This window comes from Trachurus japonicus, chromosome 16, assembly GCF_045865225.1.
Source record: "Trachurus japonicus isolate A0001 chromosome 16, Traja_1.0".
Taxonomy (NCBI): Eukaryota; Metazoa; Chordata; class Actinopteri; order Carangiformes; family Carangidae; genus Trachurus; species Trachurus japonicus.
Genome location: NC_140922.1, coordinates 12046112 through 12063135, shown reverse-complemented (window position 1 = coordinate 12063135; position 17024 = coordinate 12046112). Strand labels below are relative to the sequence as shown.

Here is a 17024-nt window from a genome sequence, read left to right as displayed (position 1 = left end):
TTGAATGACATGAAATGCTTCTGGTGTCTTAATTTGTTTTATGTTTTCATTTGATTTCAGTATATTTTGTGAAATAAGGGAGAAATTATTTCATTTGCAGTATTTACAATATGTGCAATTACAAGTCTGTACACATGTAATGATGTCATAGCAACTCTTTATTCTTCTTGGTCAATTAAGACTTAAATGTTGGTGTTGACCTCAACTGTGTCCAAACATTATTATCATTAAAAATGTCTTTCGTGGTTAATGTAGTAACTTCCATTCTGAGTGGTATTGCGACAGTAACATAACACAAACACAAAGTAAAATCCAAAGATTAAATGGATGAATGAGTCATAGCAAAACTGAAAAAAACACAACTGCAGGTATGTTTTAATCCTATTATACTGGTTTATAGCAATGTATGTTACGTTGTAATTTGGAGTGTAGTCCACGGCAGAGATACAAATGAATCATGTCTGTATACTGAACATGATAATTTACCCTGGCTGTGTTTCTGTGTGAACAAGGTGTTGGTTAGCTCCACAGTAAGGACGCTCCTTTGCCTCGGGCAGTTGTGCCTGTTATTCACAGCCTTACATGTGACAGCATTCAGGCAACAGTCAGTCAGTGTTGGGATCTTTGGGTTCCACCTCCTATGTTGGACTGCTGTGAGTCCTAGGGAGCCGTATTCTGCGGCTCAGGGAGCGGGCAAGGCGGTCCACAGCTCCACCTACAGCTCCTCCCAGTTCCTTTCTGGAGGTCAAACCCTCAATGTTGCCACTGTACCACATGACCCAGCCTGCCAGGGAAAATAGCACCAGCAAAGCTCCTGTGTACACCAGCAGATCCCCAAAGTCTTGCCCCCGGATCTCCAGTGGAGCAAACACCCCCAGCAGCAAGGATGTCACTCCTAGCAGGTCCATCAGAACAGCAAACACCAGGGCCAACTTACAGTGGGACACGCCATCATACTTGGGCGCCATGGCTGCACTGAAATAAGGAAAACACAACAAATGAAAATACAATCTTCAGTTCATATCAAATATATGGTCTGACTCCACAATAGAGAGAACAACAAAACCCATTCATGACATTGATATCTAAAAATAAATAAAATGACTTTTAAAATCAAATGACTTGGAAAAATGGAAACACATAGTATCCTCCGTTTTCTAACACACTCAACAGTCTGGACAGTGCAGGTGCCACACCTGTCGCGTGCTAAACGCCTGGCTCAAAACAAGGCAGCAGACTCCACATGACTTCTTATACTTCATAACTTTCATAAAACTTAGTCAAAACAAAATCAAACCAAAGCACATACTCACAATTACGTCGCCGGTTTTCTGTGTTCAAATGTGTTTACAGTAGAAACCGTGTGTTTTGACTGTTTCCGGATCTCCTCTGTGGGAAAGCAGCAGTCGACAGTGAAACCTGACACCCCGTCACCTGTCCTACCTGTCCTGCGGTTTCACTGCGTCCGGATGTCACTGCTGCTGAACGCACACGCTGCATGTTGATATAATATAATATCAATCATCATTTACCAAATGTGCAGCTGTACGTTTATTTACTTCACCATAAAATATATTTGTTTTTAATTATATTATTTTAAATTAACTTTTAAAAGCATCGTCGCTCAATATACTGTCACAAGCTGCGGATAAACTTCACCATCTCCGCCTGTACAGCACTTCTTTATCCATCGGTGCCGTTTACTAAGCGGACGGTCATTAATTTCATTACATCCGGAAATGACGCAGGAGAGTGTTAAAAAAATGAAAGAGCGATAATTGTTATTGTTAGCTTGTTAGCTAGCAGATGAACTCGAGAAATGGGGATATGACAGAGTAATAACGACTTATTACATGTACACGATTAAGTTATTACAAACGTAAAGTGGTATGTACCAATTTCTGCAGAATATATTCGTAGCATGGAGATGCGACTAATGTCTGAATAACGGTATTAAACAATAGTGTGTGCAGAGAGAAGGAGATTGTAATTTTATATTCGCAGCTACATGTTTGCTAGCATTATATGATGCTAACACAGTGAGGAGCTAATCTCTCAGTACATGACCCGTCCGCTGCAAACTTAGATTTCATGAGCATATCCCGTTTCGCTGTTTGAGTTTCTACGTGCAATGCGTGACCGGAGAGGCACATACAGTTAAAAACTAGCTGTGGTTTTCTGGGCTGTCTGTGGATGCACAAAGTACGACACATTATGAGAGCTTACCGACGAGCTGTGCCATTACAATAATTGAATGTGCACATGTGTGACAAGTCAGTGCATTAGTGTGAAACGTCCCTGCTGCTTCGCACGCCATATAGCCTGATGACATTTCTTTTCAAATCATAAACTAATCTAACATTTGTCCTGGCTGTGAGATGGAGGACGGAAACAGGACTGATGCTGCCTCCACATCCAAGAGCCATGCAGGCTCGCTCCACCTGCAGAGTAAGACTTCAAAAGCCCCGAGTAAAATCTAATTGTGTTCTGCTCTCTTGTCGAGCTCAACCATTCCTCACTGAGCATATTTTTTTTCTCTTGTCAGCTCCAAAAAACGAGGATGCCTATGAAATTGCCATCCCCTACGAGGAGAGTAACTTTGAGCAGCAGGGGTTTTTCAACCAGAGTGATCAGAGTTTTGACGGTGAGTGACAGGATCAATCTTATCCGATTCATTTTCACATAAACTCTGTTGGTAATACTCCTCACTGCACAAAGTCTCCTATCTGTCCTCCTTAGATTCGCCCCCATCGGCTGGCCCGTCTCCAGTCAACAACTCATACATGGTGATCACCAACCTGCGGACCCAGCTACAGATCTCTCTAGAGAAAAACTCTTGGCTGCAGAAAAGAATTGAGGACCTGGAAGAGGAGAGGGACTTCCTCCGCTGCCAGCTGGACCGCTTCATCTTCTCCACAAAGAGCCAGGGACAGGAGCAGAGTCAGAGCCAGTATAGTAACGGTAAGGACAGGGGACAGGTGGGGGATGTTAAAGAATTTGAGGGCTGGCGGATTGAAAACAAAACTCTTGCAAGTCAAGTTAACTTTTGGCATGTGGCTCTCTTTAGGTTATGAGTCAAGACGGTTCAACTGGAGGGCAAGAAGAGAGGAAGATCGCTCTACAGGTAAAGACAAATATTCGTGCACATACCGTTAAAGCTCTGGTTAGATATTATTGTGTTTCCGTGTAGCCAATTTATTGTTTATGAAGCCTGCAGAGCTCATCTTAGGTCCCAGCTTCTCTGTTTTTATGGATGCCCTCTCCTCACAGATCAACAGAAGACAGATGCACAGCATTTCCCGTCACGTCAGTTTATCCAGCGAAGGCCTGGTCCTCCGACGATGGTGCCTTCCAAAAACCACGTCTCCAGCCCGCTAACCAATCAGCTTGCCTCCATGAATGCTTTGTTCAACTCCACACAGTCACAGGCCATCTTGCAAGGACATAGTCACAGCAATCCCAGCACCACAGCCGGCAGTGGCAACAGCAACAGTGCTACAAGGTCATCCATGAATGAAATGAGTGGACATGCCAACATAGGTCCAGGTAAAGAAAACAAACGGCATAAAGCTCTCTGTATCATCCTCATCAGTTTTATACAAGAAGCTTCTATTGACTGGTTTTAGTCATGGAGAATATTTTTTTCTTATCAGATTCCCTTTCACTCCTGGGAGAGTCTGACGAATATTTGGAGCAGGACGGCTACCTTGAGGAAGAAGAAATGATATCAGGGGAAGATGTAATGTCAGACACCATAAACAGCAACAGGCATCAGTTAAAGAGAAGGCGAGTCTTTCGAGTCCCAAGAGAGCGACAGAGGGGTAAGTGGCGTAATTCAACATTTCAGTGTCATAATTTACCCATAATCCAAAATAAGGCTGCAGTAGCTAAATCTCTTGCTCTTATTTTTCAGTAAAAGATGCTGCTGGCGTTCTGTTTCGCTACAAGAAAATCCTGCTTACGTACCAGCGTCTGAAAAATATGTCCAAAGCCTTCCAGATCCACGGTGTCGACCGCAACACAGTGGCTTCCACCACACCCATCGCCGAGCTGCTGCTAGTGGCCCCAGAGAAGGTGGCAGAGGTGGGCGAGTTTGACCCGTCCAAGGAGAAGCTGCTGGACTACGCCCGGCGTTGCTACACCGCCCTGGATGAGGAGACGCTCAGCAGGGTGCAGGCGCTAAAGAAGAATAACCTGCTGTTGCCCATCTCCTACAGGTTCAGACACTAAAGGGGAGAAAGACGGAACTGGTGGTGGAGAGAGGAGCGGAGCGGAGCGGGGAGGAGAGGCAGGTGCGTTCTGCTGCAGCAGGCCAACTCACCTCAGAGGAGTAGAGATATCCAGAGGGATGGGAAGTTATTTTACTAACTCAGCATCCTGGATACGACCGCGGCCTGCAGCTGAGATTCTTCCTTTTCAGACAAACAAACTTTTCATGCCTCACTTTTGTTATCAATAGCAGAGCAGGTTTATCAAGTCTCTTTGGTTAAAATCGTCACCATTGTTGCAGTGGTGGCGATGATGTGGGAGTGCCTGCTGCAGCTGGAAAGGGAAAAACAAAAAATGGTTTTAATTTCTCAAGAGCAAAATAGCATGTCTGTGTGATTCAGACTTCAGACAAGAATGTGTCTTCACTGTTTGTTTTAGAGAGATTGCGTTTCCATACTACGTTGAGTGCAACCAACATTGCTCATACATGTATCTGTGTTTCGGTTTGAACAGAGACATGGATATTTTCTTTTCTGTAGATCTGAATCAGTTTGAAGCCAGGAGTTCATAATTGTGTAGATCTTTTCAGCTCCTGGCAGCCTAAGTGATTTATAAGCAAAGCAGTTTTTATCACTTTTCTTGTGCAATTTTGACACAGTCCTAAAAATATGGTAGTCAGTGTCAGCCATAGTTTTAGGAGTTTGTCACCAATTCTTTATCTTTTTTTTTGTTTGTTTTTTTTAGTATATATTTTTTGGCTTTTCATGCCTTTATTTGACAGGACAGTTGAGAGAGACAGGAACTGGGGCAGGATAGGGCCGCTCGACGCAGGAATCGAACCTAGCCTCAACACATGGGGCGGGTGCTCTACCAACTGAGCTAAACACCGCCCCACCAATTCTTTATCTTTATATTGGTCAATACGTCTTTGTTCTCAAATTTTTTGACATTTCCATTATTTTGTTAATAATTTTCACTTGCCTTAATGCAATTTCTGTGATTTCCTTGTGTAAGATGCAGTTGTTCTATTTCATTTTCATGACCTGAACACCCACAGCATTCGAATCTGGGACTTGTTCTCATTCTCATTTTCCCTCCATTTCATAAAGAAAGAAATAGGTTGCAACTGCTCATTGATTATAGAAATGGCTTGTCTGACATCATGTGGTACAAATGCATTTTTGAAAGCACCCCACATTTCAAAAAACAACCCCAAATGTTGGTGATGTCGTAAGTGTTATCCTCGTAATAATAAGGCTACTTGATTTTGGGCTCGTTTCTAACAACAGTAATGATCCATTACTCTGATGTTCCTCTAGACATCCCGTTTTGTAATTATCTGCACTACAATACACTAAATGTCACTTCTTATGCTTCTGGTATTGAGGCTCCTGAAATGCTTTTGTGACAGTAATACTTTTTTGTAAAATATGGTACAGAGCATTTACACTAATTATTTCTAAAATGACTATTTGTGTAACTTTTGGTTCCTTGCAAAAATTGTGGGTATTAATCATACAAACTGTTTTACAGTGTGAGTTAAAACAAAAGAAGTTAGCCTGTGCACACAGATCTGTGAGATCTTTTATTGCTTCCCAGTGTCTCACCAAAAGTGCATGTGAAAAGAGCTCTTTGATGATCCATCGCTCATAAAGGGTCTTCATAATTTTTACATTGCACCCACGGTGATTAGATTGTATGATAAAGTGTGGTGTTCATGTCAGTACAGTAAATGATCTACAGTAATATATAAAAACAGATTAGGTTACAGTGGAATACAATCACTTCAATTTTAATGAACAGAGACGGGTACTCCAATTTTTGTGTAACGTGCACTGCAGCTGACCTTGCAAAACCAAGGTGCAGGGTTTTGAAAACCATGTTTGTCTCATTTAATGTCTCATTTATGTATATTGAGGGAAATGTGCATCTCACTTATTGTCAATTAAATCACCAAATGTATAACGAAACTCAAATGTCATGAATACATTTGATTTCGTACAAGAATTTAGATTTATTAATCTGTAAAATCCAACATCACCACTTACTGAAAACAAATCTGTATGATTCATGGACAGTACTGTTAACACAAATGTAATTAAAACATTTGATTTCCTACAAATATCTCTAATTTCTTATTTGTTCTATCCATCATCACATCACACTGACAATTTTAAGGGGGGCAAAAAATTGTCATACTTTGATCAGAGAGCAAGGGCAAAGAAAGAACAGTACACACATTATTTAAGATGAAATACTTACACCATAGGCACATATGGAGATGATTCAATTTTCATGTGTATTGAGGCATGACTTTGCAGTCCCGATGATACACTAAAGGTACTGTGAGCACAGATGTTCCTCTGTCAATGATATAATCACACTCTATCTACCTCTTGCAGTATACAGTTTATCTTGTCTGTGGTGAAGTGTAGCAGATATAGGTTATATGATGATATTCTCACCATAACATGGAGTTGTGTGCATATATTTTTTTCTTTCAAACATCAGAAACATGACATCTACAGTATGCAGTAAGGTTTTTCAATTCAAAGATCCTTTGAGGAACACTAAATGTGATCTTTATGATTTAAAGCGGATGTTATAATGTTTTTTTGTTACTTTTTTTTCACTTGGTGTTTGTTACTGATTTATTTTATTTTCAAAACACAAATTCCCTGTCGTTTGATACTTGACTAACCTGGAGGAGACTTTCAACTAGCTTCAGACATTATATATTTAGCAAACGTTGATGAAACCTAATTTTGTGGGGGGGAATAATAAGGCATGCGCAAAATATAAATTTCTCCTCTGTGTAGCGATGAAGGTTCTTCTTTCACTCACCGGAAACTTGTCACTGATCAACTTCCGGTGTCACGGGGTACCGGGGAGACGGAGCAAAAAAAGCGGGCATACTGAAATCTTTATTGTTTTCGTTAGTCTTGAAACATTTGAAAGCCAGTATATTTGGCTCATAAGGCCGAGTAACTGCGCCTCGGTGGCCAGTGATCGCCTGGGATTTGCATTTGGCTGAGGAAATCCTCTCATTCATTCGGTTTTCGTGGTGGCTAGCGGGCTAGCGAGGCTCGGCAGCAGCAGGCCCGTTCCCCTGGACTCTGATACCAGCCAGGCAGCTAACGTTAGCACGCTAACCCATGCGAACACGTTTTCTTTCTCAATGATTCTGACAATTACGCTGTAAATAGACACCACGCCGCGAAAGTGTGTGCTGGTAAACAATCTTTCGTAATCCAGTCGCTACGTAGCCCGGTAGTAGAGAGCTAACGCACCCGAGCTTCACCAACGAGGCGTTTGTTTTTACAAGTGTTGTTCACTTTGTTGCTAGCCTGCCTGAGCTAGCCACCGCCAACTGAACAACGCAGTCGGTGAGAGCGCAGCAGCCCCCAGCCCACAGAGATGTCGGACTTCGACGAATTTGAAAGACAGCTATCTGAAAACAAACAAGGTATGCGAACCACTTACACCCTGGGGACTGAAATTGCTAATAAGTGCATTTGATTGCAGCCGTCGCTATCAGTTTAGCGAGAGATGGATGTGTCTATTTACTGGAGCGGTGTGAGCTCGGTTGTTAGCCCTCAGCCGTGAGCCCGTCGCTAGCCGCTGTAGCTAGCTGTAATGCTGTAGCTGTACATTAATGCTGCAACCGTGGCTGTAAAAGCTGAATCTTAAATCGTGCACTGTGTCTTAATGTCGTTAGTGTGTTTAACCACGCTAAGGTAACCCGCATTGTTTCCATTGGGGGCCGGCTATAACATGACGGTGCCTCTGCCAGCGCCAGCTGACTGGATAGTTGGGGGCAGCAAGAGCTCATTCTTTGCAGCTGTTGGGTCTAGTGGACATTTACTAACACCCCAGCCTTATTTTTGACACCAGAAGCTGACAACGCTGTTAACCATAGCTGTTACCTTTATCCCACTGTAATCTCCCTTTAACCTAGATCTGCGTTTACACGTTTAACGTTGCACTCAAGTAGCCTAGTTGTACTGTAGCTGGTGAAATAAATGAACATTGGGACACGTTAAACCAACCAACATTTCAAACTATAGTTAGTTGTGATGTTTGGTCTAATGTCCCCTATTATTCTCTGGTGATCGTATCGCATCATTGGTAGGGTTACATGTTGTAGTGTTGCTATAGAATTTCTATACAAACTTTAGTATTGTCATGTGTAGTAGGTTGAACAGTTGGCACATTTTCTTTCAAATTTTATTCCAACATCATTAGTCTTTGAAGTGAAAGCCATGTGGATATTTCAGTGGCATTGATGATTATCCCTTTGTTGTTCAATTGTGTGTTGTTTCATATGTGTATCTTTCTCTAATGCCATTTATCATAAATCCTGCAGCTGAAAGGGACAAAGAGAACCGCCACCACCGCCGGTCCTCCTCCCGCAGCCGCAGCAGAGAGAGGAAAAGGAGGAGCAGAGACAGGGATAGACGCAGCAGGGACCGCCGTGGGGACAGTAAGGAGCGCAGGCACAGACGCAGGTCAGTACCTCTGTACAACTACACCCGGACCAGCAACTTCCGAAAATTCCTCTTGTCACCTCATCATCATAACTCCCTCCTTATTGGCCTCGCAGTTCTTGTCATTACCATGGTAAATTGCAAGTTACTCAAGCACAAGACACTGTTGACAACTATTTTGACCACATTAATTTATGAAAACAGTGTTTTTGGTTTCAAGGCTGTATTGCAGTGCATTAAATGTCCCAGGGCACATTTGGCCTTTGCCGTCAATCAGGAGTGTGCACACATACATGTTTTTTGGCGCACCAGCATGTCTGTGCTACACCCGCGACTTGATCTTGGCATCTAACCATTCGTCTACTGTACTGTAGGTGGCTGCAAATTCCAAACTCAAGAAAACACACACAGGAAATGACATTAAATTCCATTAGCGTTGATTAAAAAACAGGCCAACATAAGCACTCAATTCTAAGCCAATTCTCACCATCTATTTATTTTGGGTAGCAAAGCATTTGACAAAGCCTAAGAGCTGACCTCCTGAAGTTAAGACACTGTGATTCTGAATACTATCCACTGATCACATTAATATACTAGTTATATGAGTTAAACTCCCAGAACAAAGCCACTGAAATCTTACTGTCCTCCTCTTGTTCCCATCAAAAATATTTTATCTAATTTTACCAGTAGTTTGACTGATAATCCCTATTTTAGATAATGTTTTTTATGGTCTGTGTCCACAAGCCCTCTGTCACTTCTGATGGTGACACGGCTCAAATCATGCCTTACAGACAACATAGGGCCACATTTTGAATACACACATTGACACATGATCTTTTACGTCCTTGATAATTCAACAAATTTTAAGGCTTAATGGTTTTACGGAGAATTTCTGATCGGTTGTAAAACAACAAATTACATTGATTGATACCTTACCTGAGACGAAACATTTTGGGATGATGTTTGGGTGCCTGGTTTGGTCAAGGTCAGGATGGTCAAGGTCAAGGTGGCCATGTATGTTTAATCAGGGTGAACAAGCAAGCTGTGACCATGGTAGTAACTGCATGATGGGGAATCACGATCTCATTGCTTGAGCTCACACGATCTGCATCGGGTTTTGGTTGGGTTCAGACAAAAGAAGAAGCCCTGTCAGGGTGGGTTTGTTTACCACTCTCTCAAGTTGGGAACAGAAAAGCTGCCCTAGTCCTGTTCATTGTTAGGACGCCATCAAGAAGAATTGGTTTGTCATTTAAGATTCTTTGCATTTTCAGTCTTTTGGAGTTTGTGCTGCGAGAACATTTTCATACAGGTGTAAATTTTTCGCAGAGCTCTGTCAACAGCAGTGACAAGTGCCCACCAACAAGCCTGACTGTTGTCAGGGAAACATGCTCACTTTTGGACACCTGTGGGTCTTTGTGGATATGGATATGATTAGAAGTGTCGGAGTATAGCTTTGAAACAGGCACTAAATACAATAGGCCATGATGGTGAATTCTGTGGATTAAATTTTTATAAGATTGATTTGCTAGAGTGTAGCCACGCTTCTCTTTAATGACTGCCTTGGTAACTTCTGTCTTCTACATGCTGTCGCAAAGCTCGTCAACTTTCTGCTGCTTGTTGGCTGTGAATGACTCTGACGCTTTGTCTCTTAGTGCTAAATTAAAATAAGTTCCTATGGGTCACCCAATGTGAGCCCTCCGTTGGAATATGTAATAATGTCACTCCTCTGCAGCTGCTATGCGTTTGTGAAATGGTCATTTTCGGCTTTCATTGCATCATTAGTTGTTCTCAGATGGTTTTGCATGTCAGCAGTCAGAGTGGCCATGCACTGAATGTGCAGGAGTGTGATCTGAACTTGAAAGTACTTTGTGCTTTAAGAAATACAAGGATTACCAGGGCTCCTGGACTGGTAGCGTTTTGTATTTGGTGAGGGTCGTAGACATTTGGGTTCTATTTTTGTGAAGTGGAAATGTTGGTGAATGTAATTATTGATTTTGAGAGAAATGTGAAACCCTTCCAATGTCATTTCAGCTCACCAACCAGCTACCCCCAGGACAATGCTGGAAGGTAATACAGCAAACTAACACAAAGCTGGTTTGTGCATTATTGCAACAACTGCAAACTGAATGGTCTGCCTCTGATTCTCTGTGTAGATATCTACCTGGATTGGGTTTCCTATCCTTTCTTTTCCCTTTACCAATCACATTACAATGTTATGATTGATGCAAGCCCCCACCCCCTTCAAAAGTTTCTACATTTTGCAGTATATATTTCGAAGACATGACCCATCATCAAATCTAGTAATTGACTACTGAACTAATGACAGATATCTGCCTGTGCATTGTTCATTCCACTTTTAATTTACCTGTCCTTTCCTCCCTTAACAGCCGCTCTCCTCACCGTGAGAAGAAGAAGAAGGTGAAGAAGTACTGGGATGTCCCCCCACCTGGTTTTGAGCACATCACTCCAATGCAGTACAAAGCCATGCAAGGTAACAGTCCTTACTGCCGTCTACACTAACACTGTACATGGCTAGAGTCAAATGTATACCTATAATTACATTTGTTGAACGTTTCCTGTCTTTGGCTTTGCTCTCCAGCTGCAGGCCAGATCCCAGCCACAGCCCTCCTGCCGACCATGACTCCAGACGGCCTGGCTGTTACTCCCACCCCTGTACCTGTAGTGGGCAGCCAGATGACCCGGCAGGCCCGCCGACTCTATGTGGGCAATATCCCCTTTGGTATCACAGAGGTGAGAAACGGGACAGTATTTTGACATTTGAATCCAACGTTATGCATACATTAAAATAGCCTATATGTGATTCCTCATGCCCCAAGAGTCTCACCATTAATTAAGATTATTTAAATTTTCTCTCTTCCTGTGTGTAGGAGTCAATGATGGACTTCTTCAATGCCCAGATGCGTCTGGGTGGTCTTACTCAGGCCCCTGGAAACCCTGTTCTTGCGGTTCAGATCAACCAGGATAAGAATTTTGCCTTCCTTGAGGTGACACAAGGCCCCCACCTCTTGATGAAGACAATATTTGTTTTCTCTCTGTGTGTCTATCTCTGTTTCAAACAACAGTTCTGAATGTAACACTATATTTATTTGTTTTTTTGTTTGTTTGTTTTTTTTTGTGCAGTTTCGTTCAGTGGATGAAACAACACAGGCCATGGCCTTTGATGGCATCATCTTTCAAGGCCAGAGCCTCAAGATCCGCCGTCCACACGATTACCAGCCCCTGCCGGGCATGAGCGAGAACCCCAGTGTATATGTGCCTGGTACACAGACAATTAATGGTTTTTAACCCCTAAGTACTTGTTGCATAATTCATAAGAATCAGTCATTAATTCCCATCAGGAGCTCTGTGCACCTCTGCTTATGTTTCTGCCGGTCGTCTTTGTCTCACGTAGGCGTGGTGTCCACAGTGGTGCCCGACTCGGCTCACAAGCTCTTCATTGGCGGCTTGCCCAACTACCTGAATGATGACCAGGTCGGTATGATACAGTGTACTACTGCCTCCAAACGGTAGTAGTACATACGTGGTGTACTTCACAAAACCCATTCTCAAACATTTTCAAGTGTGCTCTGGTTATTAGCTATAATTTGATTCCCATAGTGATCATTGATTGGTCAGGGGAGTTTTTGGACTTTGAATGACTCTTCTGTTTTCTGTGTCTCAGGTGAAGGAGCTGCTGACGTCATTTGGCCCACTGAAGGCTTTCAACCTGGTGAAGGACAGTGCCACAGGCCTATCTAAAGGATATGCCTTCTGTGAATATGTTGATGTCAACCTCAATGACCAGGTAAACAGTGCAACAGAACTTACTCGTTAACAGGATATTTTTCAGTGCAATCCAGCAACAGAAGAGGAGATTCTCATTTTAAACGTCCACAGCTTTAAGAGGTTTTGGTGTCTTTGCAGGCTATTGCTGGGCTGAACGGCATGCAGCTCGGAGACAAGAAGCTCCTGGTGCAAAGAGCCAGTGTGGGATCCAAGAACGCCACTCTGGTGAGTGTCCAGGGGCTGGACGAATCACAGCAGGGTGGTGGGAGGCTAGATGCTCTTTTAGATTTTCATAAATGGATAAAGACGAACCACCGACCAGATCAAGTCTAACAATTTATGTGCTATATTTGAAACACACTGTGTACATTTGAATTTCTTTCCTTTAAGTAAAGTTTTTTAGTAAAGTACATTTTAGTGCAAGAAAAGATTTGACAAACATGTCAGATACTGAGAGAGTAGGGAAAATCCTTCATAGTTTATTCTGACTTCTCACAAAGCAGCTTAAAATATGTTGTATTTAATACTTATTGAAGCTCCTACACTGTTTTGTGTTTTCCTTAATGAGTAAGCTTAACAGGATTTATAACTTGGGGCAAGAACATAGTAGGTATATCCACATAGTCTGAACCAACAAGAAAACACAATTGAATGAGAAATTTCATCCTGAAATTGCTCCCGTAAATTTGAAAAAACAGGCTCTAGCTCCACTAGTTAGAAAAACACAACTGTTAGAAACGAGAAAAATGTTTTGCTCTATATAAGTGCGGTTGTTGGCAGCAATGGTCCACTGCAGTCTATGAAAATGTTAAACATGACCTGTCTTCTTTTTAACCACTGTTTGGCCTAATAAGGTCTACACACAGTGACATTGAACTCCTTCTGGTCCTAATACTAAAGACAAACTGTGTTTTCAGACGAGCATGAACCAGACCCCAGTGACGCTGCAGGTGCCTGGTCTGAACAGCTCGGTGACTCAGATGGGAGGTCTGCCCACTGAGGTGCTGTGTCTGATGAACATGGTGGCCCCCGAGGAGCTGCTGGATGATGAAGAGTACGAGGAGATTGTGGAGGACGTCAGGGACGAGTGCAGCAAGTACGGTCAAGTCAAGAGCATTGAGATACCTCGACCCGTGGACGGCCTGGAAGTGCCTGGGACTGGCAAGGTAGGACCCTCTGCATCCCATTCAGTTATTCTACATTTATTTATGATAGACAGTCAAGATATTATTCAAATATGTTTTAATCTGTTATTTAATCTATTTTTTTTTTATAACTTTGTAGATCTTCGTGGAGTTCACATCAGTTTTTGACTCCCAGAAGGCCATGCAGGGGCTGACAGGAAGGAAGTTTGCCAACAGGGTGGTGGTGACCAAATACTGCGATCCAGACGCTTATCACCGCCGGGACTTCTGGTAGAGGAGGCATGAGGAGAAGAGGGGTGGGTGGGAGAGGGACAAGTACGGGGGGGAGGGAGGGAGGGAGGGGATGCGCACTGCTTATATCCAAATCAGCCCCCTGATTGATTTGGTAGAGCTCCATTTCAGGTAGATCTGGGAATATTAAGCATTTGACGAACGGCTTTGGTGACATCCAGTTTTTCATTTGAGATCTACGAGAAATCTCCAGCAGTCAAAACGGATATTTGGAAATTGGACAGTAGAAAACTGGGGAGGAGGGTTTATATTCAGTCCATAAGACAGGGGGCTCGGTTTGGGTGGTGAGGGTGTAGCTGGGTGGGTAGGGGGTGTCAAAGATTTTTGAGAAATGTGTGTAATAATAGGTCCAGGGTGGGGTCAACAATTTTTATACTTTGTGAGACAGGGATGTCATTTTGGGTGGGAGGGGGGTGCCACACTTTAAGATTTGTATTTAAATGGAGGTAGCCTGTTTTAAGTACATTAGGAAGGAGTTGCTGTAGGGAACTAACTGGACTATTGGGATTGGATGGAGGAAACAGGAGTGTTTATTTGTGAAAGGGAGATGTGGGGGAGATGGAGAGGAAGACGAGGGCATTTTGTTTGACCGTCTAATGTAGATATACAGTAGCTGTAACATCCACTTCAGTTTTGCCATCATCATGAGAAAGCCAAGGGGAGACTCTTCACCATTGGATTTTTTTTTCTGTTTGGACATTTCCCTCATGTTCCTTCATTTTCATCAGACTACTGCCCCCCTCAGGACGATTGTTAGAGAATCTGTATCTGAATGTCAACTGTAATTGTTTCGATACTGTGTGTAGCTTCTCTGATGATTTGAGCTGTAATATCGCCTTGTATTCAGGCTACAGAATAAGAAAAGAACATTTTCAATTATACCTATTCAGTTGTTTTTTCTTCTTTCTTTTGTTATTTACTGTAACTTTTTCACACCCATCTTTTGTGCACAGCTTTTTAACAGGTGAGATTTTGTCTCGGCTCAGTTCGGCCCAGACTTAATTCAACAGGAAATAAACAAAGAAAGGCAAAGAGAGGCAAATAGATACGCATCTATTGGGGATGTATCTCTTCCTTACCAAAAAGCCTTAATGTTATTACACAATGTCAATTTGCTGAGGAAAAAAATTTGGCTCGCCCCTCTATCAATGTCTCCATGTTCATAAATGTCACTATCTCGTGCTTTAGCCTCGCATCGCCAGTTCTCATTCTTTCTTGTTTCCATGCAGATTTGAGACGTTAGATGTGTTGGATCAGTCTGGCTTTTTTGTGTGACATCTCACCTCTTTGAAAAGACCAAATAAACATGTAACTGATATTCACGACTCATGTTGTGCTACAGGGTGAAACCAAAACTACACAACACAACTACTCCCAGCCTCACTTGTTACAAAAAAAGCAGATAAAGTGAATGGCTTGTCCACACTGATGAATTAAAATTAAACTGACCACTTTATTGGCCATTCATTGAAAGCCTGCAGACAAGGATTTCCTGTTGCACATCTGACTAAAATACAAGTTATATTCACGGTTCTCTGTTCACATGACAAGATTTGATTATTTTACACGATTTTATTTAATCAGCCTTTGGGGGGTATTCACTAAATCTTAGAGGTAGCTGTTGGGATGTTTGAAACTGTCCGTGTGAACTTAAAATCTGCTTTTCTCTAATCTCCCTCATCTTCTGCCCTTGTTTCTCTGAGGACCACATGTTCACACTGTATGGGCTTGAGACTCTGCTTTCATTTGATACTTTGGGTTGCTTAAGACAGCGCTAAGGAGAGGTTGTGTGTCGGTGATAACAATTTTGAAATGTTTCTCCTTACTTTCTGAAGGTCTGCTTTTTCAGTGTCACTGTGTCAGTTAATTTCTCTTTTTATTTCTCTGAAAACAATGTGATTTCTTAAATGATTTAAACCCTAAAAACCACATCTAGTTTATAAAAGCAGAACAGTCTTTCATTTGTCCAATTTGTTTTCAACTGTTGATTAAAAACTGAATTTACATGTTGTCTTTTTTCTTTTTGCTTCCTTTTGTATGCACAACCACCAGAGTGCAGCACAGATATATTCAGCCACAAAGTGATGACATTCAGTTAATTATGGAGATGGAGTAGACTGGAGTCATGTCCAGGCAGTTTCATTCAGTTGATGGCATAATTTATCAAACCCTGTAGTTAATGGTAACGTCCGAGTGATGGAGCCATTTTACAGACACAAGAAATACACTTAAACACAGTATGAGGAATACATTTTCCACAGCTCTGAATATTTCCCTCTTCGTACCCCAGTGCCTCCTTTATGTCCTGAAAATCAACTCACGATTTATGACGTTTATGTCACCTAAATACAGCCTTACTTAGAAGATACAGTTCAAAGAGGCAAGGCATATTTACACCTACTCAACCAGACGGTCATATAGCTTTTTTTCTCCACCAAAGATTTTGACAGGCGAAAGTGCATCTCAATTACATACTGGGGCCCAAACATACTAAAGTCTTTATTAAATGTAGTTTAAATTGTTGCTTTCTCAAAGTCACACTGAGCATACATGTATACATTTAAGCTGTGGATTAGGTTTTCAGGGAATCAGTAGGGCCCATTTTGTCTTTATTTCCTATCCTGGCACATTAAGTTTGATTGTATTTCTCATGTGCCTCATTCTAACCCGTACAAATGAACAAAACTCATGTTTACAGCCCTTACACCCCATCTATCTAATCAGCCTGGGCGTGTATCTTCCCTTTGCTGCAGCACCATCCATGCCTTCAGTGTCAGAATCCGCCCAGAAATCAAGTGATGGTATGTTATGTTGTCAGTATTTTCTTCTTTCATATCTCGCTTAGTCCCCATGAGTACATCCATCTTGCTCAGCAGCAATAAACGCCATAAAGGCTGGAACCACCTGGGACCAATTCAACAGGGAGATCCTGTGAAACAGTTACAAGAAAGCAACAAATCTCTGACATGAAACAATGTCCTGTGTCAGCTCTATACTGCCCATCTCCATCTGCATCGCTGCACCCCACTGCACAAAACCCCAGCAGTAGGGCCACTCATGCAGCACTCTCTGCTCTGTTGCTCCCTGAGGGTACAGATAAAACAGC

The 17024-nt window shown here is 42.3% G+C and overlaps 3 protein-coding genes across 8 annotated transcripts; 2 read left to right on the top strand and 1 right to left on the bottom strand.

The window, feature by feature from the left end:
* Positions 1-455: 455 nt before the first annotated feature.
* On the bottom strand, positions 456-1338 carry LOC146971882 (transmembrane protein 238-like). Its single transcript, XM_085801482.1, has 2 exons — positions 1314-1338; positions 456-975 (listed from the first exon to the last, which is right to left on the bottom strand). Exon 2 carries the CDS (start codon positions 966-968, stop codon positions 639-641), a length of 330 nt encoding a protein of 109 aa, XP_085657608.1. The 5' UTR covers positions 969-975; positions 1314-1338; the 3' UTR covers positions 456-638.
* Positions 1339-1731: 393 nt separating this feature from the next.
* ccdc106a (coiled-coil domain containing 106a) lies at positions 1732-4942 on the top strand. Of its 3 annotated transcripts, XM_085801479.1 has the most exons (9): positions 1742-1887; positions 2379-2448; positions 2546-2644; positions 2740-2961; positions 3068-3124; positions 3271-3546; positions 3654-3821; positions 3914-4250; positions 4284-4298. In XM_085801479.1, exons 2-8 carry the CDS (start codon positions 2379-2381, stop codon positions 4228-4230), a joined length of 1209 nt encoding a protein of 402 aa, XP_085657605.1. In that variant the 5' UTR covers positions 1742-1887; the 3' UTR covers positions 4231-4250; positions 4284-4298. The 3 variants fall into 3 exon arrangements, with proteins under 3 accessions (XP_085657604.1, XP_085657605.1, XP_085657606.1); XM_085801478.1 differs by having other exon boundaries at positions 1732-1887; positions 3914-4942; XM_085801480.1 differs by having other exon boundaries at positions 1758-1887; positions 2366-2448; positions 3914-4942.
* Positions 4943-7069: 2127 nt separating this feature from the next.
* Positions 7070-15926, top strand: u2af2a (U2 small nuclear RNA auxiliary factor 2a). Of its 4 annotated transcripts, none has more exons than XM_085801475.1 (12): positions 7070-7675; positions 8576-8717; positions 10728-10763; positions 11084-11187; positions 11296-11447; positions 11585-11701; positions 11838-11976; positions 12109-12188; positions 12379-12501; positions 12621-12707; positions 13400-13648; positions 13767-15926. In XM_085801475.1, the coding sequence occupies exons 1-12, from the start codon at positions 7627-7629 to the stop codon at positions 13899-13901; spliced, it is 1413 nt and encodes a 470-aa protein (XP_085657601.1). In that variant the 5' UTR covers positions 7070-7626; the 3' UTR covers positions 13902-15926. The 4 variants fall into 4 exon arrangements, with proteins under 4 accessions (XP_085657601.1, XP_085657603.1, XP_085657600.1 ...); XM_085801474.1 differs by having other exon boundaries at positions 7083-7675; positions 11838-11994; XM_085801477.1 differs by lacking the exon at positions 10728-10763.
* Positions 15927-17024: the final 1098 nt, after the last annotated feature.

Coding starts and splice junctions, on each gene's coding strand:
- u2af2a (XM_085801474.1), top strand. CDS start 7,627: ATGTCGGACTTCGACGAATTTGAAAGACAGCTATCTGAAAACAAACAA. Junction 11,702..11,837: donor AGAATTTTGCCTTCCTTGAG/GTGACACAAGGC, acceptor TTTTTTGTGCAG/TTTCGTTCAGTGGATGAAAC. Junction 11,995..12,108: donor TGGTACACAGACAATTAATG/GTTTTTAACCCC, acceptor TGTCTCACGTAG/GCGTGGTGTCCACAGTGGTG.
- LOC146971882 (XM_085801482.1), bottom strand. CDS start 968: ATGGCGCCCAAGTATGATGGCGTGTCCCACTGTAAGTTGGCCCTGGTG.
- ccdc106a (XM_085801478.1), top strand. CDS start 2,379: ATGGAGGACGGAAACAGGACTGATGCTGCCTCCACATCCAAGAGCCAT. Junction 2,449..2,545: donor AGGCTCGCTCCACCTGCAGA/GTAAGACTTCAA, acceptor TTCTCTTGTCAG/CTCCAAAAAACGAGGATGCC. Junction 3,125..3,270: donor AGAGGAAGATCGCTCTACAG/GTAAAGACAAAT, acceptor CTCTCCTCACAG/ATCAACAGAAGACAGATGCA.